Raw genomic sequence first — 25,142 nt, forward strand, 5'->3', positions numbered from 1 at the left:
GTAGAAGTAGGCACTGGCTGGCTTGCTGTTGCCAGCAGGTCCTTCAACAGCTTGTTCCAATAACAGTGGTCCAGGGAAGCACAGCCTGGAGGAGGAGGAGGATCTCTGCAGGAAGGGATCAAACACTGTCTTCCAGGCTCTGTCCCTTTAACCTCACTTCTTGTTCTCTGTCTTGAGTGGAACAGAAGGGTACTATCCTTTGACCCAGAAGGATTCAGCTTTTTCTTCAGCATGCCATGGGATATGCTCTGGCCCCTCTGGTAAAGAGGGCTAATGGTAGCCCTCATCAGAATACCTCAGCCTTGTTGTTCACTTCCTGCCAGACTTCAGACCCAAGGGATCCAGGTCCCAGACCCCTTTACAGCAGTAGGAGGGAAGACTGGTTGAAGGCGGCATCCTCTGTATATTACTTGCTTTTCTCATGCTGTGACAAAAGACTTGGTAAAAGAGACACTGAGGAGGAAGGGTTTCTTTGGGCTCACAGTTTGAGGGAACATAGCCCCCTATCGGGGGAAAGTATGGTGGGCAGGAGAGCGAGGCACCAGGTCACTTGTATCTGGACCCAAGCCTGTGTGGTGGTGCCACCCACCTCTTTTCTCCTCAGTTAATCCTTCCTGGAAACACCTTCATGACACACCCAGAGGTGTATTTCCATGGTGATTCTAAATCCAGTCAAGTTGACCAGATGAACCATCACACTGGGTAACCCTCTCCCCCGCAGGCACTGACTGACAGCACAGCGGTATATGAGAACCTTGAGTCCGAGGTCTCTGCCCTGCATGATGACCTCTGGGAACAGCTGAACTTGGATATCCAGGTGAAAGGGGACCCCAAGCGGGTGGTGGGTGCAAGGCACACTCTGGGTCGTCTCTTGTCCTGTGTGGCAAAGGAGGACAAAATGGCTGCCTTTCTTGAGGTAGCCATTTCAATGTAAGACAAGGATCTGGTCCTGAGACGCACAGAGAGAAGCTGGGAGAGAGAGAGAGAAAAGAGAGAGAGAGAGAGAGAGAGAGAGAGAGAGAAGAAAGAAAAGAGAAACACTCAGGCCACTCAGGACTATGCTTTTAGGCTGAAGACGGTGTGAGAATATTCTTCTCAATGCACAAGGGATGGAGCTAATGAAGCAAAGAGACAGGTTAGAAGCAGGATATTCTATGGCTGAAAGAATTTAAAAACAGATATGTGGATATAAATACCTCTGAAGCTGGCAGTACAGGAGCCATCTATACAGTTTTAGAAGCAACAAGGCCTCCCTTCCAGGGACGGGTAAGAAGCAGGCAGCTTGGAGGAAGAAGATGGATCTTGGAGACTTCTGTTTTATTTTCTGTTCTCCCTTGTCTTTTCCCTGACCGATCCCTGCCTGGTACTAAGGCACACAGAATGAGTGGCAGATGTTAAATTTCAGAATGTGAGCTAGCTAGAGTAGCATGTAGCTCATGTCTAGGCTGTTGGAATGTGAGGGAGAAATGAAGACGAAAAGCACTTGGAAAGTCTTGGCCATGGAAAACAGGGCATGTCTCCTATCCCGTGGAGGCCCAGCTGGGGCTCCTCACTCTTGTTCTGGGACTTGGCTTTTCAATTTTATATTAAAGAAGCAAAGACTTCCCATAAGAAAGATAAGTAAGCTGGAGGCGGGGTGCAGGTAGGATCACAGGTTCTGAAGGCTTCTGATGCATCAGGAGGTGGGGCGAGTCCAGGCTCAGGGTGGGGCTGGCCCATCCTGAAGTGGCTCTGTGGCTATTTCAGAATGAGGTGCTCAATCGGCAAATTCAGAAGGAGATCTGGAGGATCCAGGATGTGATGGAAGGGCTGAGGAAGAACAACCCTTCCCGGGGCACCGACACAGCCAAGCACAGAGGTAGACACCTCCAGCAACCCTGGGCTCCTGCCACCCCCCGCCGCACCGCTGCCAGCTCGCACTAACGGACCCATGGGCAACCTTACAAGTGTCCTTGAGCCCAGGTTTTCAGGCTGGCTTTCTCTGACACTCAGAGGCCACAGTTCAGCACTCTTTGCTAAATTCACTGCCTACAGTACTTCTAGAGTACTGCCAGCCTGTGACCCTGACCCTTGCCGGTGCCTCCCCTACCGCCTCCACTCCTTCTACCCATGTATGCAGCACAGCGTTCCTTCCTCTACCTCTCTCTTCTGTTTCTCCAGGAGGACTCAGCACCTCGGCCACCTACAGCTCCAACAGCCCTGCCAGCCCTCTCAGCTCTGCCAGCCTTACCAGTCCCCTGAGCCCCTTTTCAATGGTGTCTGGCTCTCAGGGCTCTCCAACCAAGCCAGGGTCTAGTGAGGTAAGCTATGAAAACAGTACAAGGTTGATAGGGGTGAGAGGGCCAGATCCTGATCCCCTGAAAGGACACAGTCTGCCATCTCTCCCCAGGAGCCCCATCCTAGGGTTTCGTTCACAGTATCTACGAACCATTCTCCTACTAGTTTTTGACCTTTCCTTCAGGTTTCCCCTGTACCCACTCCCATGTCCACCTGTCCTCTTTAGCTGCTTCACAAGAAAGTCTTCCCGAGCCCCAAGATGGTTAGCAAACATCCCCTGTACTTGATGGGAATTTAAACCAGAAGTGTCCGGAGGAGATGGGGTTCAGGGTCAGTGTAGGGAGCTGTTTACTAGTCGGGCAGTACTGAGGGAGCTTTGAAATAATGTGGAGAGATGGGCAGGAAGGGATCCACTGAGGGGCCAGGCAAAGGGCTGCCGGTAGATCGGGAGTTCTCCAGGCCAGGGTTGGGTTGCAGTGCCCAGACCAGGGGCATGCTCCATAGGATGAGATGATCTGGCTCCTGCTAACTCTCTCTTCTGCTCTCACAGTGGCTGCTCTTCTTCCTCCTAATGCTCTGGCTTCTCTCTGCCTCAGGAACCTGGCCCACCTCGGCCGCCCCTCCCCAAAGCCTACGTACCCCTGGAATCTCCTCCCACCGTCCCTCCACTCCCCAATGAGAGCCGCTTCTGGCCATACCCCAACTCCCCTTCCTGGCATCGCAGTGGCGAGACCGCCAGGGGTCAGGTACCCAGCATCCTTGGGTTTTGGAGGGTGGAACGGTGCAGTATGGGACAAAGACCCAGGCAAGGGGCAGGGTAGAGCACTGGAGTTGTTTTCCTACTCATTTCCACAAAGCTCTATTTCCTCCGGGCCCTAGGGTAACATTCTTACAGGCCATCTTCCCTTTTGCTTTCTGTGGACAATGGGAAAAAATGGATTACAATCCTACCCAAACCAGCTCATGAGCATTGGATGGTTGTGGGCAGAGATCCCTACCAACATGATTAAACCAAAGGAAATGGAGTGGCACCTTCCCCAGTGCCATTCCGGTCCCTCCTGTCCCTTTGCCTACCTCAGACCCCAGTCCCGTTGTGCTCTGGTTCTGCCTCTGCCTTATTCTCGATAGGTCTCATGAGCCTCTAGCATATAAGGACACGGGTCCTCATCTGTTCTGGCTTCTCACCTAGGTCCTTAGTCAGACAGAGAGACAGAGAATTAGATTAGGCTTGGTTGTATGTTATTGGGAGATATGTGTTCTTTCCAGGGTTGCCTATATGGGATTTGGCAGTTGAGGCCTTGCCAGTGAGACAGGCAGAGAATAGTTGGCATAGCCTGTAGTTGTTACACCAAGAAGTGAACAAGACTTATTGTTCACTATTGTGAACAATAACTAGTGAACTTATTGTTCACTAGGCAACAGGACTATTGCCCAGGCTTCTGGCTGAGCGATAGCTGAGGTTTCAGACTCCAGCTTTATTTCTTATTTTCTGAATTTTCTGTGAGGCTTAAAATCTTCGACTACAATCGGAAGTGATTGCTCATAGGCTGTCTGAGGCCTCATGGCTCTGTAAACCAAAAAGCAAGTGCCTATTTCAATTCCCCAGCACCCTGGTATCAAGGCTAACCTGATCTCTTTTGACTAATCTGCATGGATTCCAGCAGGGCCCTCAGAGCCTAGGGTTTGGTGATGCTCTCTCCCATGATCAGAGCCCACAATCGATCTGTGCTTCTCCAGGCCTTCCAAGTGACCTGGATTGGGCAGGGGCCTCCTCATTAGCCCCAGATAAAGCTCTCCTTGGCTCTCATTCCCAAGAGGACTCAGCCTGTGACACACGCTGAGAGCCATCCTTGTTCACCAGCTAGCACCTATGTAATTTCCCTGCCCTCCATATCTTAAAGGATTTGAAAGAAGGCATCAAGGAGGCCAAATCTCTAGCATTCACCCTAATACCATCTTCCCATCCCCTCTTCCCAGTCCAAAACAGGCTTTGAGCCAAGCAAGAAAGACTTTGACCAGACATCACCCCTGGATATCCCCAGAGACATCAGCCTTGTGCCCACCAGACAAGAGGTGGAGGCAGAGAAGCAGGCAGCTCTCAACAAAGGTGTGTGTCAGCCCATACCTGCCTAAGTAAGGCTAAAGTGCTCCCTCATGTTGGAGGAGTGTGCTCCAGGTGCTTCCCAAAAGGCCCACTAGCTGCTTTCTCTCCCTACAGTTGGCATTGTGCCCCCCCGGACAAAACCTCCTGCTGAGGAAGAGATGGCCCCATCATCTGTGGTGAGGAGGACTACCAATGGGCTCACCAATGGCCTCTCCTCAAGGGTAAGTGCCTACCTGCAGGCTCTGAAGGCTTGTGCCCGGTAGCCATGACCACTCAAGACCCAGAACTAGGGAGGGGGTGCACACAGGGAATGGTTCCTCATGGACATATCAAGGTTCAAGGAAGATGAGCGTTGTTGGCAGGGTGTGACAGGGAGATCAGAGGCCAGAGGGAAGTAGACAGTGTTAGCTCCCTAGGGCTCCGGGGAACTAACACATTCCCGCACACATTAGCGGCTTACAGAAACACAACTTTGTACTCCCTGCTCAGGCACCAGAAATGCAGAGTTAAGGTGCCGCCAATGTTGGCTCCTTTGGAAACCTGGGAGACTCTGCCATGCCCCTCTCCTGGTGAACAGTGGCTCCCAGCAATGCTTAGCCCTTTGGATCACTCTCCCTTCATACCTCTTCCCTTGTGTGTCCTCTCCTTTTCTTGTAAGGACACGCCTCTTTGGATTTTGGTTCCTAAATTCACGATGACCTTAATTACAACTGTAGAAACCTATTTCCAAAAAGTGGGCATAATCTCAGACACAAAGGGCCTAGGGTTTAGATCTATCTTTGGGGATCACTGTTTAACCACTACAGTGCCAAATTTTATGCCCTTCTGCTTGAAAAGTACTCGTTCTATTCCAGGAGTGCCAAAATCTCAACCTACAACATCACTAACCTTAATACTAAAATCCCATCTATTATCAGCTCAGACTTGCTATCAACTCCCGTTATCTCCAGGCAGGCCAGGTGGCTCATGCCTGTGGCCCCAGGACTCGAGAAGCTGAGGCTACATAGTGAGCTCAAGGCCAGCCTCGATTACAGAATGAGATTCTGTCTCAACAAACGAAGGCAGATAGCTCAGCAGCAAAGTGCTTCTGCCCAAGCAGGAGGACCTGAGTTCAGATGTTTCACACACTTGTAAAAGCCAGGCCTGAAGGCGTTTTCCTGTAGCATCACCTGTAGGCGTGTGGAGACGCATATTCAGAAGCCTCACTATCAGCCAGTCTAGCCAGGACAGTGAGCTCCAGGTGCAGGGAGTGACCCTGCCTCAAGAAGGAAGGTGAGGGGCAGTAGAGGAAGGCCCTTGGAATCCCCCTCTGGCCTCTACACACGCATGCGCACGTGAGTGTATTCTCACACCAATGTGTGCACTGTGCACCTCCTCCCCTCACACACAAAGTCCCGTAGCTCATCCTCTGAATCATCTCTAGCAGGTGTGCATGGGACTCTAGATAGTGTTCATTATGGGGCAGAATCCTCCCTACATAGAGAACTTGAAAACAAGTTAATCTGTGTCTAAAATACAATGGCTTAAGGTAATCTTTCTTTTTAAAAGTGACTTACTGTTTCATTATGTCTGCGCGGGTGCCAGTGTGCATGAGCCACCGTACATGTGTGGAGGTCAGGAGGCATCTTAGGCGGGCTCTCTGCTGCTGCACTGTATGCTCCAGGCTAGCTGGCCCATGAACTTGCAGCTGGTGCCCCGTCTCTGCCTCCCTCTCTGGGTAGCAGTGCTGGGATTCCAGGTCGGCATCATTCCATCCAGCTTTTTATGTGGGTTCCAGGGATCAAACTTGGGTCATTGGCCTTGCACAACTAGCACTTTAACCTCCTGAGCTATCTTCCTGCCCCAAGATAGTCCTCCTAGTGCTGGGAATCCAATCCCAGAGCCTTGTGTGCGCTGGCCAAATGCTATACCTCTTAGCTATAGTCTTAGGGCTTACAGCCTGAGAATAGTCCTCTGCCGCTCATTGCCATGCCTGTGGGTGGGTGAAGGCTCCACCGGTGCTTGTTGCTAGACCTGTCTCTCTGGCCTCATGATCTGTAGTCAGGGATTTTCTCTTAGGGTGGGCCTGGCTTCTTCTTGAGGGAGGTAGCTGACATTTGTATCTAAGAAGCTCTGTTAACTGATTTCTTGCCTATATCACACTCAGAAATCTGATAGCTTTTCCTCCCACATCTTCAGATGTGGCTGAGTTTGTTCTGAGAGCATTCTCACAAACACATGTGACTCTGCTGGGTTTGAGGGAACTCATGCTATCTGATGTGGGGTCTCTAAGGAGCCTTCTTGGATGGCCCATCTCAATTTTTGGCTCCTGGAATGCTTGATTAGCTTATCAGTCATACCTCCATCTTTTCAGCAAGATAACTGTGTCCTCTTAAACAATGCTCTTCCACAACAGTGGATTGCTGATTTCTTTTTGGTCACATTTTTCAACATTCTACTTGGAAACCTTTCCAGCTAAATATCCAAGCTGACTACTTATCAATTCTGCTTTCCATCCCACAACCAAGCACAATTAGCCAAGTTTATGCCATTTTATGGCAAAGAGTCTGTTATCCAAAAACATGCCCCTTGCTTCCTCTTGCAACTTCACTGGAAGTACCTTTAACATCTACTTTTCTGCCAATGTTAGTATGTGTGAGAAAGTGTGTATGTGTGTGTGTTAGGATATGTGTGTGTGTGATATGTGGGGGGCTGTGTGTGTGTGTGTGTGTGTGTGTAAGTATAGGCACACTGCACACATATTACAGTACACATGGAAGACAGAGGATTCAGGTGTTAGCCCTTGACTTCCATATTACTTAAGATAGCATTTCTTGTTTAGCTCTGCTTACCCCAGGCAATCTAGCCCTCAAACTCCTAGAGCTGCTCCTCTCTGCCTCCCAGCTCACCACAGAGGCATCCAGGGTTGCATGCATGTGTGGGTTCTAGAGATTCAGTCTCAAATCTTCATACTGAGCTCTCCCACTGAGCCTTCTTTCTAGCTCCTCTGCCAGTGTTGTGTTGGTGATATGAATTCTCTCTAAGATGAGGGAAACCTTCTCTTCTATTTTTATTTTTATTTTTTGACAATGCCTCCCTGTATTCCAGTCTTTGATTTCTGGAATTTGGTTTGCATACTAGGCCAGCCTTGAACTCACAGAGATCCTCCTGTCTCTGCATTTTGGGTACTGGGATTAAAGGTGTGTGCTCCCAGCTTCTTCATTTACCTCCTCTTTCCTTTACCTGAGTAGTTGTTGTTGTTGTTGTTGTTGTTGTTGTTGTTGTTCTTCTTCTTCTTCTTCTTCTTCTTCTTCTTCTTCTTCTTTTATCTTCTTCTTTTTAAAATATTTATTTGTTTTATGTATATGGGTATACTATCTTCATGCATGCCAAAAAAGGGTATCAGATCACATTATAGATGGTCATGAGCCACCATATGGTTGCTGGGAATTGAACTCAGGACCTCTGGAAGAGCTGACAGTGCTCTTAAATGCTGAGCCATCTCTCCAGCCCCCTGAATCATTTTGGAAGTCCCCATTTCTACCAGTGGAATCTATGATTCCTTTTCCCCATTACTCACTTCAAAATTCTCTGAGCCTCTACCCATTTCTTGATTTAGAAGTTTCTTTTATTATGCCAAGTATTTCTTAGCACCCATTTCCTAGTATCCCAGTCTTTAGAGGTTTTCTAAGGCTATAAAAGATCATACACTATGTAGCTTAAAACAATAAAAGTCTGTTCTTCATCTGTGTGGAATCCAAAATGAAGGTGCTGGCAAGGTTAGTGCCTGCTAACGGTGCTAAGGGAGGAGCTGCAGCCCCTCCTAGGTGTGGATCCAGCTGACAAGATTTGGCACTTGTTTGTGTGTAGATAAATCATTCTAGTGTCTGCCTCTGTCTTCCTCTGTCTTCACATCACACTTTCCGCTCTATGTTGTCATCTTTTTCTATCTTTTACAAGGACAGCTCTGGTTCGAGAAGATACCATGTTTCCAAATAAAATCATATTTGCAGACATTAGGGTCAAAAAAATTTTATATACCTTTCTAGAACCCTTGTTCAGTGCTCTTGGGGGAGGCTGGGGGCAGGAGACATATTTTGAGCATACGGAGAGGAGGGAAATGTGGTGGGATGGGAGCACCTGGCAGAGCCTTGTTTTCTCACTATAGCAAGAGCGCCCCAAGAGCGCTGTGTTCTCTGGAGAGGGCAAGGTGAAGATGAGCGTGGAGGAGCAGATCGACAGGATGAGGCGGCATCAGAGCGGCTCCATGAAGGAAAAGCGGAGGAGCCTGCAGCTTCCAGCCAGCCCAGCCCCTGAGCCTAGCACCCGGCCTGCCTACAAAGTGGTAATGTCCTCCCAGCTGCCCAGAGGCTTGAGTCTGCCATCTGTCCACACAGCTGCACTCAGCCCATGAGCAGCCTGGGCCAGGGAGCTTGAGTGAGAAGACTGAGGGCAAGCCAGCAGGGCCCCTGGGATGCCCCACTGCATAGAAGTGCGTCTACCGTCAGGGTTCCTTCTTCATGCTTAATGAAAAGTAACGCCAGAGAAAATGAGGAATGTTTCTGCTGAGATGAAGTATTCAAAAATTCATTTAGTGTTCAGAGCACTTGCTGCTCTTGCAGAGGACTGGCATTCAGTTCCTGGCACTCATATAAGATGGTCCATACTGCATGTAATCCCAGCTATAAGAAATCCAACACCCTCTTCTGGCCTCAACAGGTGCCTACATACACATGCTTTCTGTACCTGTGATCTCTCTCTCACACACATACACTTAAAAGAAAAAATTAATTTGGTAGGAAATAGTGAAAAGTCCACCATATGGGAAGAGTCATCACCTTTACGCGACTCTGGAGTGCCTTCCGTGTGTTGAACATTGGCCTGGGTGCCCTGAAGACAGCCATTGTAGCCCTCAAGCAGGACTGTTCATGGAGCACCCATATTCCTTTATTTAACCCCATCCATGACAGCAATTATTTCAAATTTTATCACCCTTGGTTTATAGTTAGGGAAACAAAGCCAATAGAAATTAAGGGCTTTCTGGGCTGCACAGCTCTAAGTATGAGGTGGGTGGAGCCAAGGAACCTGTTTAACTTTTCTTTACAGTAAGTTTCAGAAATAGAAAAGAAACAATAATGCAAATCCTACCTTCCTCCAGTTCTGCTCAAGCTGCTAGGGCAGAACTTCCCTAGCATAAAACAACTAGAAATCAATACGAGCACACTGCTTCTTCTGCCTGAGGTGTGCAGCACAGCCTGTAAGTGCAGGAGCAAGAACTGACAGGAAACACTGATGAGAGTGTGTCCCCAGGCCTTGCTGTAGGCAGGTGTGGGGGAAGCAGAGGGGAGGGAAGGAGGCTCTGCAGTGCAGGAAGATGGGGGCCTGATCAAGGTTGCTGTTCAGGGCCGAGGACACAGGAACGGTCAGAACTGCCTAGAGGGAGACATGCTCACGACAGTGCTGTCCCCCAGGTGCGCCGTCACCGCAGCATCCATGAAGTGGACATCTCCAACCTGGAGGCAGCCCTCCGGGCCGAGGAGTCTGGCGGCCAGGTGTATGAGACTCCGAGGGAGGAAATTGCCCGGCTTCGGAAAATGGAGCTGGAGCCCCAGCACTATGATGTGGACATCAGTAAGGAGGTACGTGGGTTCAGGAGGGGCGGAGGGAGGGGATGGCCAGGGAGGGGTGTGGGTGGTAACCTCAGGCCCTCCACAGCTCTCCACTCCAGACAAAGTCCTCATTCCTGAACGGTACATTGACCTGGAACCTGATGCACCCTTGAGCCCCGAGGAGTTGAAGGAGAAGCAGAAGAAGGTGGAAAGGATCAAGACGCTCATTGCCAAATCCAGGTAATAGACCTAGAAGGGCCAGCTGCTCCACCACCCTCCCTGCACCCAGGTTCCCTGGGTACTAGATGTCTTGGAGGCACCTTGCCTCCCCAGGGTAGAGAAAAATGGAAGCAGTGGCCAGAGGCAGCAGACATACCCAGGCCTCTGGCAGGAATGAGGATGCTGCCTCTGGGCCCTAGAGAGAACTGCTGGGCTTGTGCACAAACTAGAGGGCGCCTTGGCTCATCCTCCTCCCCTTCAAGGCTGCCCCACATGTTCACTTGAACCTCGAAAACTCATTTGAAAATGTTGAGGGTAGGGGTCCCAAGATCTTGCCAGGATCTCCCTCGCTCCTAGGGACAGCCTTGCTGGGCACCACAGGCAGCTTCCTCAAAGGCCCCTGGCCCTCCCCACCAACCTCAGCTGCAGGCCACCCCAAGCCAATTGGACCATGCTGTCCCTCCCTCCATGTCTGTGTGTCTGTGCCTCTTTAGTATGCAGAACGTGGTGCCCGTCGGCGAGGGGGACTCTGTGGACGTGCCCCAGGACTCAGAGAGCCAGCTGCAGGAGCAGGAGAAGCGGATTGAAATCTCCTGTGCCCTGGCGACCGAGGCCTCCCGCAGGGGCCGCATGCTGTCTGGTGAGAGGGGCTGGGCCTCGCTCCGCCAGGGACACCAGCTGACCAGGTGTAGGGGAGGAAGTGCAGTACTGCCAGGGGGGCAGGCTCAGAGAGATGCCAGGCCAGGGAAATGGTTCTCAGGGTCACACTGAGCATTCACTGAGCACTGGGGTCATGCTGGGCTCAGTAGGAAGGGTCCACACTGGCTGACCTCCAGGGGCTCAGCTGTTATGATGCTCACAGCCACTTTACAGAGAACCGGTCAGAAAATGCAGGGAACTCGGAACCATCTGCCTCTGCAAAGCCACAGAGAAGAGATGATGATGGTGCTTCCTCGGGAAGCATAAGTATGTTTGCCACCACGGGTGAGGAGGCCAGGTGTTCAGGCTTTCTTCTGATTTTTCCTTAGGTACATGCAAACAAAAGAATGCAAAGAAGATGGGGGGGGGGTAAGGTATGGTAAGGACTTGAGAGCCATTCCATCTTCACCTTGGCTGCTAATCCAAATTAAGTTCCCTACTAAGAGACGCTGAAGAGGGAGTGAGCTCACACTGACACAGAGGTCCCAGTTAGATACCATAATGTTGAAGTCACTGGGACTAACTTCCACAGGCTAGAGCAGCACCCTGGAGGAGGGGAATGTGAATGAAGGGGCGTTTGTGTGAATGAGAGGGCATGGTAAGGCAGTGGTTAGCTTATCCTCACATAGTGGGATCATTTTAGTTTGTTTTGTTTTTGAGGCAGGGTCTGGCTGTGTAACTCAGCATGGCCTGGAGCCCTCCATCTTCCTGCTCAGACTCCTGAGTGTTGAGATTAATGGTGGCACCACCACACCCACAAATTGTGAGCTTTGGTGGCCACAGTTAGGATAAATGATATGAGATCAGCCATGGCTCAAGGTGACCAGTAAAAGTGATACAGACCAGGTTACAGGCCACAGTGATGGCAGTCCTGATGATGCAGGAGCAAGCAGATAAAGATGGAAGCCGGAGGGCCGTGGAAAGGATGGCGCTTTGTGTTGATGACAAATGGCACTCCAAGCCTCCATTTCCTCACTGGTAAAATTGAGAACGCCTGCCCCTAGCTCAGATGGTGCAAGGGTTGGAAGCAGCAGATGGCAGCCCCCCAAACAGTACTAGGCTGGGACAATGGCAGTGCTGAGTGCTGGGTAGAAAGACTTGAACCAGTAGGAGCTGATGTTGAAATGAGAACCCTCTGCCTGTTTCTCACTTTCTACATGCACATTAGAGCCAGAGGGTTATGTCAACAAAGAAGAGACCAGTTAAGCCTCGAGGAGCCCCTGCTGTGGTTTAGGGAATATGAAGCTCAGGATGGAAGACTGGGAAGCACTGGGGGGCTGCAGGTACCCCAATGTCTAGCCTGAGAGCTAGGAGGGCCAGCTCCTTTCCTGCAGCCAAGGCAGCACAACCAGTCTGGCTGCAGGCAGGGAGGCTTCCTGTAACCTCTCCTTACTTTAGTTACAAAAAGAACTTGAACCTAAGTTGAACCTGAATCAAATTCCACACACTTTGGGCAAAAGGCACTTCCTATTTCAAGAGGGCGGCACATACAAAGATTAAAAACTCCCCTCTGCCCTGCTGTGGACCTGGCTTTCTCCATTGTTTCCCAGCTGTCCAGGTTTCATGAAAACAAAGCTCTGGGACCTATTAGATTTCCCACTAACAACACATGGGCTTACATTTCAGGCTCTGTGTGCCAAAAGCAAGTGGTCATTGTGCTTTTGCCAAAACTCCCAACAACTTAAAAAAAAAAAAAGGCTATGATAGGGCCAGACCTCAGAACTAGCCCGCTGTTCCACTATCCTTGGCCTGTGGCCCAGAAGCCCCAGAGCACGAGCCAGAGTCCTGGGCACACGCATTGTGGGCATAGGTTCATACCCTGGACACTGGGTGGGAGAACGGCTGGGCATAGGTCCCAAGAGCAGCAGGCTTGGCATGCAGAGCTGAAAGGGTATGTGTGTCATAGACAACATAATCAGTGAGGGGTGTCCTGCTTGTAAGCTTACCTGGCTGCCGCATGCTGATTCAGTGGGTGCCCTATGAGAAGGCACAGTGTTTCTGAGTCTGTGCCTGGCACAGATGTCCTGTACCTGGCAATGTTTGTAGATGCGTAGCTGTGTATATTTTGATGATTGGTATGTTTAAGAGCAAATGTAGGAATGCCGTGTGTGAGCATGTGTGTGCTCCTGTGGGTGGAGGTGACATGTATGAACGTGCACATTTATGTGTGACTGGCTTCTCGTGTGTCGGGAACACTGTAGCACTGGTAGAAATGTCTCTGCGCAAGGTGGGGTGAGAGGTGGGTGCACTTGCAAATGTGTGTGGCTGCTCACGCGTGCAGATGTACATGCAGTGTAGCGCCACATCTGTCCGATGTGTACTTGCTACACGTTTGAAATTAACTTGGTTCAGTGCGTTTATGTTTCCTTAAAGAGACAGTACTCACCTAACTGCCTTTTCCTTCCTCAGTCCACACTGTCAGTGTCCTTATGCTCCTGACTTCTGGGGAAGGCGTGCCCCCAGGAGCCGCTCTTCCGTGTGACTCTCTCCACACCCAAGTGTGGTCCCCTCCACGCTTACACCTCCATGTCCTCTCTATTTCTTCACTTATGCCAGCCATCTTAGAGCTGCGTGGGGCCTTTCAACTCCCCTCTTTCTCTCCCTTGTCTCACCCCGGCTTTCTGCTTCTGCTCTGTGCGTAAGAATACCAACAGGTCAGCACCTGTTAGAACTGTGAGTTAACAGTGAATGGAGTCTGCAGATCCGTGTGCTCACTCACAGGAGCCCGACTAGGTAGATGTTATAACACTGGTTTCAGCTCCCCAGGGAGCAGCGTTGCTTCGCTGTTGGGTCTTTGACTGTTTTAGAGTGTGAACTTGGCCCCTAAGTAACCCTCCTTTGGAGATCTGGACATGAGCGTGAATGTGTTGGAAAGCATTTGTGAGTGTTTCTGCCTCCGATGTGACAAGTATGTTGGATTATTTGGAAGTATTGAGGCTTGAAAGTGCACAAGCACCTATTTTAGTTGTGGAAAACCAGTGTAACGTGGTGGTGTCAGATCCCAGGCACAAATGGCATTATGGGAAGTAGATATGACCTCGAGTGCACTTGAGCAAGCTGGGCTATGAACACACGGAGGATATGCCCATAACAACAGTAGCAGGCACACTGGCCCAGAGTTACACAACGATCAGAGGTGGTGAGGCCGGTGCCAGGCTGGGCAGCAAGGACTTGGAAGTTTAACGTCACATCTTAGAAACGCAGTGTGACTCCTGGCTGAGGTCTGGTTCTTTTCTGAGCCCAAGTTAAGGATGCGCTCTGTGCCATCCTTCTGCCTTGGCTAGACTGAGGCAAGGGCTTGGCAAGGGCTTCGTGGCCACTTAGATGACTCTCCTTGTCGCTGTCTCTCCCCTTTGCTGTTCTTCACATGACATGATGATAGAGCAAAATCGCATCAGTCCAAATGTCACCGTTTTAAAGTTCAAAATGATTTTTCAAGAGTGGACTGAAGGCCCTCTGCTGGACCGGTCAGAACAAGGTTCCTCGTGATCGTGGGTGTGGCTTCTGAGCCACCAGAGTTGACAGGGCTGACTTTGTGGCTATCCGGAATCCACTTGAAAATTATTTTCCCAGCGACTGTCCTACTTCTCCATTAAGCCATGGACTGGTGTGACTTTACTGCACTATTAATCATGCTCATGGGTGCAGCCGCCATAGCTGGTGTGAAGTGCCACACCTCCATTCTGTCTGCACAGGGTGGAACATGAACCTCGCAGTGTGGATGGGAAGGGACTCTTTATCCCAGAGCAGGTGCAGCCTCATGCACCATCACCCTGCTTCTTAGCAGAGCCTGGGTCTGGCCAGGTCTCCTCAGGGGCCTCGCTATCCTCCGCTGTACCTGGGAGCTAAGGACAGCTTTGCCTCTGCTTGAGCAAGCTCCCAGCCCAGCTCTTCTCTCTCTGCTTGCCTCCCTGCCCTGGGAGTGCCCTCGCTTGCTCTGGGTGCCCATCTCCTTCCCTAACAGCCCTTGTCCTCTATTCACTCCCCTGTTCATTTCTGTTTCCAGTGCAATGTGCCACCCCAAGCCCTCCCACCTCCCCTGCTTCCCCGACTCCACCAGTCAACCCCCTACCGTCTGAACGCCCACGGGGCGCCGACAGCAGCCATACCATGCGGGTCTGAGCTCTGACGTAAGCACTTTTCTACTGTATTTTGTGCACCTCAGGGAGGGGGGGTCCTCCTTCCCCCACCCCACTGAGTCATCTATGCCTTCTCATTGCTTCTCCCCACCCTGGTACCCTGTGCACAGTGTCCCCCTCCATTTGTCCGCTTGAGCCACCAGTGTCTCCAAGCAGTCCTGGCTGCAGGTGGCTGGCAAGGCTGCTTCTTAGATATGGCAATGCCCATGACTCTGCTTGTTTGCAAGCAGAAGAGAATGGTGCTAATACCACACCTGTCTGCTGCTTGGGAAGGTACTTCCCTGGCCTCCTACCTCCGTACCTACCACCCTATACTTCCGGTCTGCTAACCAGTTTCCCTCCCTTGAGATCCATAGCAATCCTGCCACAGAACCCTGAGAAGCACCTAGATGCTGTGTCTCCGCTCCCAGACATTAATGTAGCCGCAGGCAGTGCTAAAGCACCATAGCCCCACCTTGCTCTTCCCTTCCCTGCAGCACACAGCCATGTGTTAGGAATGGAAAAGAACCTGACTTCTCACCCTCCTTTCTGCTCTTTCCAGGTTGGGAAAGGGGTAGCTTCCCAGCTCTTTGTAATGAAGTGTCTAACTCCCTAGAGAAGCTGGATGGAGGTGCCTCCCTGTGTTCTAGTCTCACCTGCTTCTCTCTCTATCTCTCTCTTTTAGTGCAAGCCCTGGCTGAGGCCAATGCTGTGAAGCTCCACAGAGCCACCTTCTGATAGCATCCACTGCACAGCCGAGGCTCTGGCTCCTCATCCTGGCCTCCTGCTCTTGCACCCACTGTGAGAGTGCCACGGAGAGCCAGGCTGGGGGCCAGGGCTGCTTCAGAAAGAAGCATGGGTGCCTTCAAATTAACATCTGCTGCCCTTGCCCGGAAGCCTGCACTGTCATGCCATGGTTCTAAGGCAAAGCCTGGAATGGCAAGGCCAGGATGTCATTCTCTCTGAGGCTCCAATCACAGGGAGCTCAAGGGCAGTTTTGGATGGCATTGGTGTTCCTCCTGCCACCATCCCCCGATGGAAACCGTGTTCTGGTGGTGGGGAGCATGCCCTCAGCAATGAGTGAGGACTAGAAGTGAGGACAAGACAGACTCTCCATTCCTTGGAACCCATACAACACACTGAGAGGCCAAACTCTTGCCATCATCTTCTTCCCCTTCAGTCCCAGCTGCCTCGGTGACACCCAAGGCTTTGGCATGGCTCTGCTGATGGGTTTCCCAGAGTTTCCTGGAGATCAGCCACCCTGCTTGAGCCAAAGAAGACAATGAGTGATAGGGAGAGGCTCCTGGGCTCCTGGAGGGGTCAGGTGTGTTATAGAGAGATGACAGCAGGTCTGTGCAGTGTCTGAGGGCAAGTGGGAAGCAGGAGCAGATGGAAGAGGAGAGACACTTAGAGAGTGAAGGAAGGGAAAGCCAGATGCTTTTCTCAAGTAGCAGGAAGGCAAGGAAGGGGGAATAGGGGAAGGGAGAATAGGAATGGCTTCTTGTGTGAAGCATTAGGTTAGTGCCAAGCAGAGAGCCTGACTGTGACCTATGTACCTTCACATCTTTCTCAGGAGCAGGTGGCACCAAGAGGACTCACCAGACACACATCAGCGCCAGCTGAGGTGCTTGGTAGCAAGGTATGGAGTGAAGGGATGTTAGTGAGGTAGCCTGTGAGATGGTCCTGCCTGTGTCAAGGCCTGCTGTCTGTCTCTCTCCTAGGGTCATGGGCAGAGAAAAAACTGTTTTACATAGAGTCTGTCAGCCTTGGGGCCTTACCTAGCCAGTTTCGTGACCCATTCAAACCTGGAAAGTACTGTGGGACAACTGAGGAGTTGTCCTGGGAAGAGGGGATGAGAATTTAGCTGTGAGGCCAAGTTCTAGGTACTTACTCCTCATCTCAAGCATTTAGAGCAGCACCACAGGCTGGGCTTTCTTACAACCCACCTACCCAGGGAAGACAGGACACGGAGAGCCGGAAACCTTCCTCTCTTCCACCTACCATGAGTGAACGGAGCCAGAGAGCAACGAAGAAAGGCTAGCTGCAGACACACGCCCCCAGGCCTGTCCTGGCACACTTGCCGCCCAGAGACTTCAGCCTGAACATCAGTGGCCCCAGGAAACAACTGCGTCATCTCCCATCAATTCATTACCACCATTCCTTCATGGTTGGGACAGTTGCTGGTTCATATGCAAGTAAAGATGACGATTCTTTCAGCAAATACTAGTCAAGCACTTTTTGTGTATCAGGTACTGTTATAGGTGCTTAGGATATTGTCTTGCTTCTGAGAGACTCTGGATCAGGAAGATTCCACCTGTCTTCACTTCCAGCAGACTTCTGGGAAGTGATCCTTGTGACATTCCAAACCTGCCCTTTCTTCCTTAAATACTGGTAGGTGGGATTAGCCCCCAGGTTGCCCTCTCTCCCTACATCCTCTTCCACAAGAAACAAAATTTTAGGGCTTTCCCTGTCTCTTGTCTGTCTCTCTCTTTTTTTAATAGTGGTATTTTTAGAAACACAAAAAATACCAAGAAATGTGTGTGTCTTTTCCACTCTCACCCTGTAGTTCATAAAGCTGGCTCTTCATGTTGCTTTACATGCCTTAATATATGTTTTATGGAAGTGATCATGTCATAGGTACCTGTGTAATATATATACATGTCAGTTCTTTCCTCAGCTCCTGCCCTGACCTGTTTTCTGTCCACGTCATTCTTAGCATGTTGAAACCACACCCCCTTGCCTTTTTGATCCAAAGAAGGGGAGAGGAAAGATTTATTTTAAGGCAGACCTATTTTATGTTTTTGTTTAAAAAGCAGATCTATTTTCAAAATGTGCAATGTCTGAAAGGGATTGGTGATGTGTGAAGAGACTGGATGGCTGTCCCTGGTCCCCACCTCTGCCCTTGCCTCTACCCCATTGCCCAGTCATCATCAAGGGCTGGTCCCCAGGCTCCCCCGGACTGCATCCAGCAGGAGCAGAGCATTCCCTTGAAATTCCTGGTCTAAGAATTTGACTTTGCTTTCAACTTCAGAAAGCAGCCCCAGGGTTGTCAAGCATGTGAGGTTCCTGAAGGAAATGTTTACAACTGCAAACATGCAGTCCTCAACCGGGCTGCCGGACCACCTCCCCTCAGCCCTCTGTGAGAAAAGGCAAACGGGTTGCTGGCAGCCTATGCTAGCCAGCTTGAAGGATGTCAGTCTGTTCTCTGACAGACCCAAGACCCAAGCTGAAGCCCGGAGAGTGGCTTGGGACCAGCTGTGTCCTCTGGAGAATACTGTGGGCTCCCCAGGCCTCTCCCACACTTTCTCTTGAGCCCACTCTGTGTCACACCTGTTTCCCTCTAGGAGTTTTCTTTCTGGCAGTTATGGCACATTGGTCTGGCATCCAGACTTGAGGCCTCATTCTTTGCTGGGCAGGGCCAACAGTCACTGTCAAAGTTTGGGTCTTTCTCAGGAAACCCTCCGTGCTTTGACAGGCTGTAGGCTGGAGTTCTGCTTGTGGCAGCTCAGCTTCCCAAACTTGCTTTCTGACAGGTGACTTGAGCAAGGAGGTTCTCGCCTTGCAAAAGATTTGGGAAGGATGGAGACCTCTCCCTAAATCTGAAATGATGTCTTTGGGAATTTTGCAGCACTTCTGGCCACCTTTTGAAGCCTGACTTTCACCTCTGGCATTTGTTGGCCCTTTTCCCAGCCTGGAGCCTTTTGCTCTGAATGAACAGAGCCCAGACATAGGCCTAGGGATAAGTACCGTTTCTGGGGAAAGCCCTGGCTACCCACTTAGGGCCTTCCCAGTGAACATATTACCTCTTTCACCAAAAACCAAGAGGCTGCGATCAAATACTGCTACTGTCACTTTAAAGGTTTTTCTGAGGAAGCAAGCTTGCAAGCAGCAAGTGTGCTCTCCTGCCTTTGTGAAAGGCATGTTCTTGGGGCGGGACTACTACTGCAAGACGGGATCCCTTCCTTCCCCATTAGATACCCTCCTCCTGGCAGCTCTTAAAACTAAGGAAAAGTACTATATATAAATATATATATATATATATATATATATACATATCTATTTATGCACATATTTGGGGCCAATTTGATTTGCTAGTGTTAGACAATAAATCATACAAGGAAATCTATGATCTCAGTGTCTTTATTTAGTATGAAAGTGACCTTAGACAAAGAGTTATGGTTAGATGAACAGCATCTCTGTTGGGACCGCACTGCTGTAGCACCCCCTGAGCGTCTGTCTAGCCGACTGCCCTCCCCTGAAGAAGGGGCGCCTGGCTGAGGTGGGTGAGAAGCACTCCCTCCTTTCAGTGGCCATCTTAACAGATTAGATACTGAAGAACCCCAGTGAGCTCTGCATTTGTATCTTGCAAGTTTGTATAAACCAATACCGGAAATAAAATGAATGGTTTGTACCTATGATGTGTGTGTCCCTCTCTGTGTCTGTGTCAGCTTTTTGCTGCCCTGTCCTTGGGGTCCACAGGTTACAGACAAGAGGAAAAAGGATCAGGGCTGGGTGGGAGGGGGGCGGGGCGTCAACACCTGTAACAGCCCTTCTCTGTTCCCCACCTCAACTGCTCTTCTCAGCTTCCTTCTAAAACAAATATTCAGAGCTCACAGGCTGGGGCTGGGGGGTGAGGGGTGGCCATCACAGACTGAGGTTTGTATAATGGAAGCATCAGTGCTCCAAGGGCACCCTCCTTGATCTGCCTCTCACATGGATGGTGGGATCACAGAAGAAAAGATTCCAGCATTCTCAATTGCTGCCCAGTGCTCTGTGGCTGTTTCAGGGCACAAAGGTGTGTGGGGGTGGGTAATAGTGGACCAGAAAGACCACCTGAGTTCTCACCTAGGCTAAGCCTTTGGCCTCTCTTGGCAGGCATTTGCTGATTGAGAAGGGACTCTCTTAGACCTTCTCTCTTGGAAATCTTACTGTGAGGAATGGCTCAAGAAGCCAAATAAAGTCGGGCATGGCACACACCTGTGATCCCAGCATGTGGAAGCCAAGGCAGGAGGATGGAAAATTCCAAGGCAACCTGGGGCTACATAGAGAGACCCCCATCTTAAAAGCAGACAGCTAGCTTTAAGGTTGTCACACCCTGGTCTCATCCCTACAGTATGAGTAAGGATGTTCCTTTTAACATGTATAATAAGTTAGTGACATCCCCAGGAGAGCCGTGAATCATGGGCTTAAGGCAGGCCCCTTCAGGCAGGCAGCACATGCCTATCACCACAGCACTTGGGAAACTGAGGCAGAAGGATCATAAGTTAGAAGTCAGCTTGGGAAGAAAAAAAGTTCATGGGACTGACATTATTATTATTATTATTATTATTATTATTATTTATTTTTGGTCTCTTTTGAGACAAGGTTTCTCTGTGTGGCCTTGGCAGTCCTGGACTCATTTCGTAAAACCAGGCGGGCCTTGAACTCACAGAGACCCACCTCCCTCTGCTTCCCTGAGTGCTGGGAATACAGACTTGTACCTCCTCACCCAGCTGGGACTGATGTTTTAAGTTTGGGTTTTTATTGCTATGAAGAGACACCATGACCACACCAACTCTTATAAAGGAAAACACTTAATTGGGGCTGGCTTACAGTTTCAGAGGTTTAGTCCATTATCATCATGGCAGAAAGTATGGCAGCATGCAGGCAGACATGGAGCTGGAGGAGCTCAGGGTTCTACATCTTGACCTGAAGGCAGCAGAAGGAGACTGTGAGTCACCCTGGGTGTGGCTTGAGCATACAGGAGACCTCAAAGCCCACCCCCCCCAATGACATGCTTCCTCCAACAAAGCCACCTGCTAATAAAGGGGTACTGGTCAGGAAATGGAGCAAAGGCCTCTGCAGTACGCCTGTGCACAGAGCTGCTCTGGAGCTGTGTATATGATTGCTTCCTTGGCGTGGTAGCTCAGGCTCCAGACCCTGTTGGCTTGATCCCTCTAGACGACAGAAGCAGTTCTCAACCTGTGGGTCACAACCAGTTCACAGTTGCCTAAGACCGTTGGAAAACACAGATATTTACATTACGATTCACAACGGTATCAAAATTCAGTTATGAAATAGCAATGAAAATAACTTTATGGTTGGGGTCACCTGAACATGAAGAACTGTGTTAAGGGGTCACAGCTTTAGGAAGGTTGGGAACCACTGCCCTGGCGCCCCCGTGTGGTGCAGTGCTGAGGTGCTCCAGGCAGAGGGAACCAAGCAGGTGACTGGCTCGTGCAGCCTTGGTTTCCTCACCTGACAATAGGAACTATTCCTAAGAAGTTTTCAAGAGAGAGAGAAAAAAAGAAAGAAAAAAAAAAAAAGAAATGGATGAAAAAGAAGTACTTCGAAAACTTGGATTCGTTTACAATCGTGACAGAGTGTAGCGGTGACCTTGAGAAGGTCCCTGCTCCGCCTGCCAGGCATGATAACTAGAAGGGTGAGTGTTTAAGAAGGTTCCTCCTTCGCTGGCCTGTGGTTTTTGCTGAAAGACGCCCTAGCTGGCTGCGCAGACTCTAGGGTGCCCTCTCCCGCTCACACAGGTTTGCAGCACCTGACAGTAAGTGGATCATTCTTTTCTTGTAGTGGCCAGTTGAGAAGACAGCCCCGGGCTGAGGATCAGCCTGGCCTTCTATGGCCAGACTCTTCCTAGGGTTGACCTTATGGAAGGCCCTCTCCAGGAGGGTGGACTGTGGACACCCACCTCCAGTGTCTAGAAAATCATGCCAGGAAAGTCCAGTTCGGAGTTCTCTTGTCCCAAGTCTCCGGTAGATTACGGTGGGAATGATGGAAGACAGTATCCTAGCTGATGTCTGGTACATTTTGGGAGCAGTTTAGAGGCTCAATTTTTAAGTATAACAGCCTATTAATAGAAGTCAATTAATAGAAGATGGTGATAGTAATTAATAAACTGTAATAGAATATAAATAGCAATAACTCACTAAGCGCTCACACTGGGACAGGTATCCAGAACAGTGCACTGGTATATAGCTACTCAGTAATGCTCATTATACCTCCATAGGATGGGTAGTACTCTTAGCAAAGAAACTGAGGCACAGAAATTTTAAATAAAAAGTCTAAGGTCTGGGGCATGACATTAGAATTTATGGGTTTTAATGGCTGTCACACTGCCCCCTAGTGGGTATTTGGAAGATTTGCAAGAGCACCTTAGGTTATCTCAAGTATAGGCAGTAAAATTTTGGCCAGCTTTTAGTTTCTCCACTGCACAGGACAGACTTCCAAAAGAAGACTTGCTCCCGTCCTCGGCAAACTGCTCTTGAGTGTACGCCTGGACCAAAATGCACTTCTCATGCTATGTTCAATTAATCATACCACTAGAACGTTTGTGTGTGTGGCTTTAAGCTTTTTAGCATAAGCTTCATGAACAGCTCAGTAAGGTTATTTTGAAAACACTTAAGTGGAATATGACATAGCCTCAAAATCATCAATAACCCATCCCTTGTATTGCCAACACATGTTGTAACAGTTCGTGTAACTGAGAGTTCTTTCAGTGTTAACCAGGCTATGTTGCTGAGGAGCAAAGAAATTGGCCCAAGGTGAATGGCGTGCCTGGGAATTACTGAAGAGTTTCTCAACGTAGCAAAAGTACAGTTATAAAGTAGCAATAAAATAACTTTATGGCTGGGGTTGCCACACATGAGGAACTGTATTAAAGGGTCGTAGCATTCGAAAGGTTGAGACTCACTGCCTTAAACAGAGCTCTCTGGAACAAAAGCCTGGAGAAATTATTTCAGGGATTGGAGAAACTGCTTAGCAGGTCAACGCCCATTCTGCTCTTTCAGAGCCGAATTTGGTCCCGAGCGCCCACACCAGATAACAAACACCAACCTGTAACTCCATCTCCACGCCGTCCTGTTCAACAGGCACTTGCAATCAGGGACACATCCCTACACAGACACACCCACAGGCAGACACATAATTAAAAGCAATACTGTTTTGTATGTTGTTTTTAAGCCAGGTGTGGTGGTACAAGCTTTAATCCCAGCAGTCAGGAGACCGAGGCCGGAGGATCTCTGCTGCAGCTCAGCCTGGTTTACATACATATCAAGTTCCAGGACAGCCAGAGCTACACAGTATAACCCTGAGTGTAACCAGAGTGTAACCCTGTCTCAAAAGTACTGAAAATATGTTTCTTTCTTTCTTTCTTTTTTTTTTTTTTTTTTTTTTTTTTGGCCATTCCTTACATTTTTCCTTAATTTTAAAATTTTCTGTTGTGTGCAGAGGTCAGAAGTTGGATCTCTCCCTTCAGTTTTATGTGGGTCTCACAGATCCTTACCTGCTCAGCCATCTTTCCAGCCTTGATTTTTTACATTTTAATTTTTATTTTACTTGTTTTTTATTATTTTATTTATTTAGTCACTGATCCCAGCCCTGATTCCTCACATTTTTAAGTTTTGTGTAAGTGTTGGCTCCCCCTTTCTCTGACGTGCTCAGAGGATCCACTCTGGATTGCTTTGCTGCTCACTGATCTCAGAAATGTAGCTCCCCTGCAGCCATTTAAAATCATATCTTGGTGGATCACCCCACGGGGGATGGCACCTCATGGCAGGTGTGTGTTTGATGTACATCATAAGCCCCTTCAAGGTCTCGACAATGACCTCACACAACTCATTTCCCCTTCAGGCCCCACGTGCTTCCCTGGTCTACTTGGTGTCTCTAATCTACCCCTCTTTTCCATTCCTACCTCAGTCAGAGTCCCGTCCCTGTTTCTCTTGTTATATACAGTGTCCTGTTAGCTGACTATCTGACATGCATATTTTGTGGGGTTTTTCTTTGTTTGCAGTATTGGAGAACGAAATCTAGAGGCAGGAATTGAGCCCCAGGCATGTCTGGCAAGCTTTCTACCATTGTGTGAATAAGCGACCGGGCCCTTTCTAATTCCTTTTTCAATTTTTGTTATTTAATGTGTATGCGAGCGTTGCATACGTGTACGTCTGTGCACCGTGCGTGTGCCGTGCACAGAAGCCAGAAGAGAGTGTCGGGTTCCCTGGACGGGAGTTGAGAGTCACCATGTGAGAGCTGGGAAGTGAATCCAGGTCCTCGGGAAGAGCAGTGAGCACCCTAGTGTTTATTTAGATTATAATTACATCATCCCCAGTCTACCCCCTTTTCTTTCCTTTGTCCAAATCCTCCCATAATCTCCTCCTTTGCTCTTTTTCAAATTCATTATCTCTTTTCAGTAATTGTTATTACACATAAATATGTATGTATAAAATGCATAAATGGTAAATGTACAAAAACACGTACATACATACATATATCTACATCAGTCCAACCTGCTCAGCCTGTCACTTGTATAGTGTTTTCAGGGCTGACCATTTGGTGTTGGATAATCATTTGGTGAGCTCTTCCCTGGGGAAGACTATTTCTCCATTCTCAGCATTTCTTAGTTGTCTATAGTTGAGGCCTTCTGGGCTTTCTGCCTCCATCCATGTTAGCAGCTCTGTTGGTGCTGCCCCTGTGGCTTCTGACCATCCTAAGAGACGTTACTCACAGCCAGCTCCCTGGTCTTCTAGATTTTATAATCCTACACACACACACACACACACACACAAATATTCAGTTTAGGAGTTACTTCGTAGGTATGGCATCTGATTGGTTGTGGGTTTCTGTAACAGTCTCCATTTGTTGCAAAGAGATGCATGGATGGTAAGGACTACATTTCCTGGGCTAGACCCTGGAGAAAGATTCTTTTCAAATTTTTATTCTGAGGTGTGGTCTCACTAAATGGTTCAGGCTGACCTTGAACTCTAATCCTGGAGGCCTTGAACATGTAATCCTCTTGCTTCCGAGTACAGAGTGGCTGGGATGGTAGGGCTCCATCATTCCTAGTATCAGTTTTAGTCTAATATTTGTTCCTTCCTGTGGGCAGGGGAGGTCATTTTGAAGAAAGGATCTTACTAGATAGTGCAGGCCGGACCCAAACACACTGTGTAGCCCAGGCTGGCCTCAAACTTGAGCTTCTCCTGCCTAGGCCTCCTGAGGGCTCTGATTGCAAACCTGTGCCACCACACCTGAGCTGTTTACTTAGGAACTTGTGGGGTTTGTTTCTGCATAGAAGGACTCAAGGTTAATTGTTGTTTTTGTATTTGAGACAACGTCTCAATAAGTAGCCTGACTGGCTAGCACCCACTG

At 49.4% G+C, this 25,142-nt stretch overlaps 1 protein-coding gene across 10 annotated transcripts in view; it reads left to right on the forward strand.

Annotated features, from left to right (window-relative positions):
* Plekha6 (pleckstrin homology domain containing A6) overlaps nt 1–19,416 on the forward strand; it is a 136,486-nt gene extending 117,070 nt beyond the window's left edge. For 8 of the 10 annotated variants that reach the window (XM_055598097.1, XM_055598098.1, XM_055598099.1 and 5 more), the window contains 12 exons: nt 722–817; nt 1,747–1,858; nt 2,161–2,300; nt 2,874–3,023; nt 4,255–4,384; nt 4,496–4,602; nt 8,529–8,705; nt 9,832–9,999; nt 10,076–10,209; nt 10,683–10,828; nt 14,894–15,017; nt 15,691–19,416. In XM_055598097.1, coding sequence (XP_055454072.1) covers nt 722–817; nt 1,747–1,858; nt 2,161–2,300; nt 2,874–3,023; nt 4,255–4,384; nt 4,496–4,602; nt 8,529–8,705; nt 9,832–9,999; nt 10,076–10,209; nt 10,683–10,828; nt 14,894–15,009 — 1,476 coding nt within the window. In that variant the 3' untranslated portion in view covers nt 15,010–15,017; nt 15,691–19,416. The remainder of the gene's footprint in view (nt 1–721; nt 818–1,746; nt 1,859–2,160; nt 2,301–2,873; nt 3,024–4,254; nt 4,385–4,495; nt 4,603–8,528; nt 8,706–9,831; nt 10,000–10,075; nt 10,210–10,682; nt 10,829–14,893; nt 15,018–15,690) is intronic. The other 2 variants (XM_055598104.1, XM_055598105.1) reach the window with 1 other exon arrangement.
* Nucleotides 19,417–25,142: the final 5,726 nt, after the last annotated feature.

The sequence above is a fragment of the Psammomys obesus genome, unplaced genomic scaffold, assembly GCF_907164565.1.
Source record: "Psammomys obesus unplaced genomic scaffold, mPsaObe1.curated_primary_1811, whole genome shotgun sequence".
Lineage (NCBI taxonomy): Eukaryota > Metazoa > Chordata > Mammalia > Rodentia > Muridae > Psammomys > Psammomys obesus.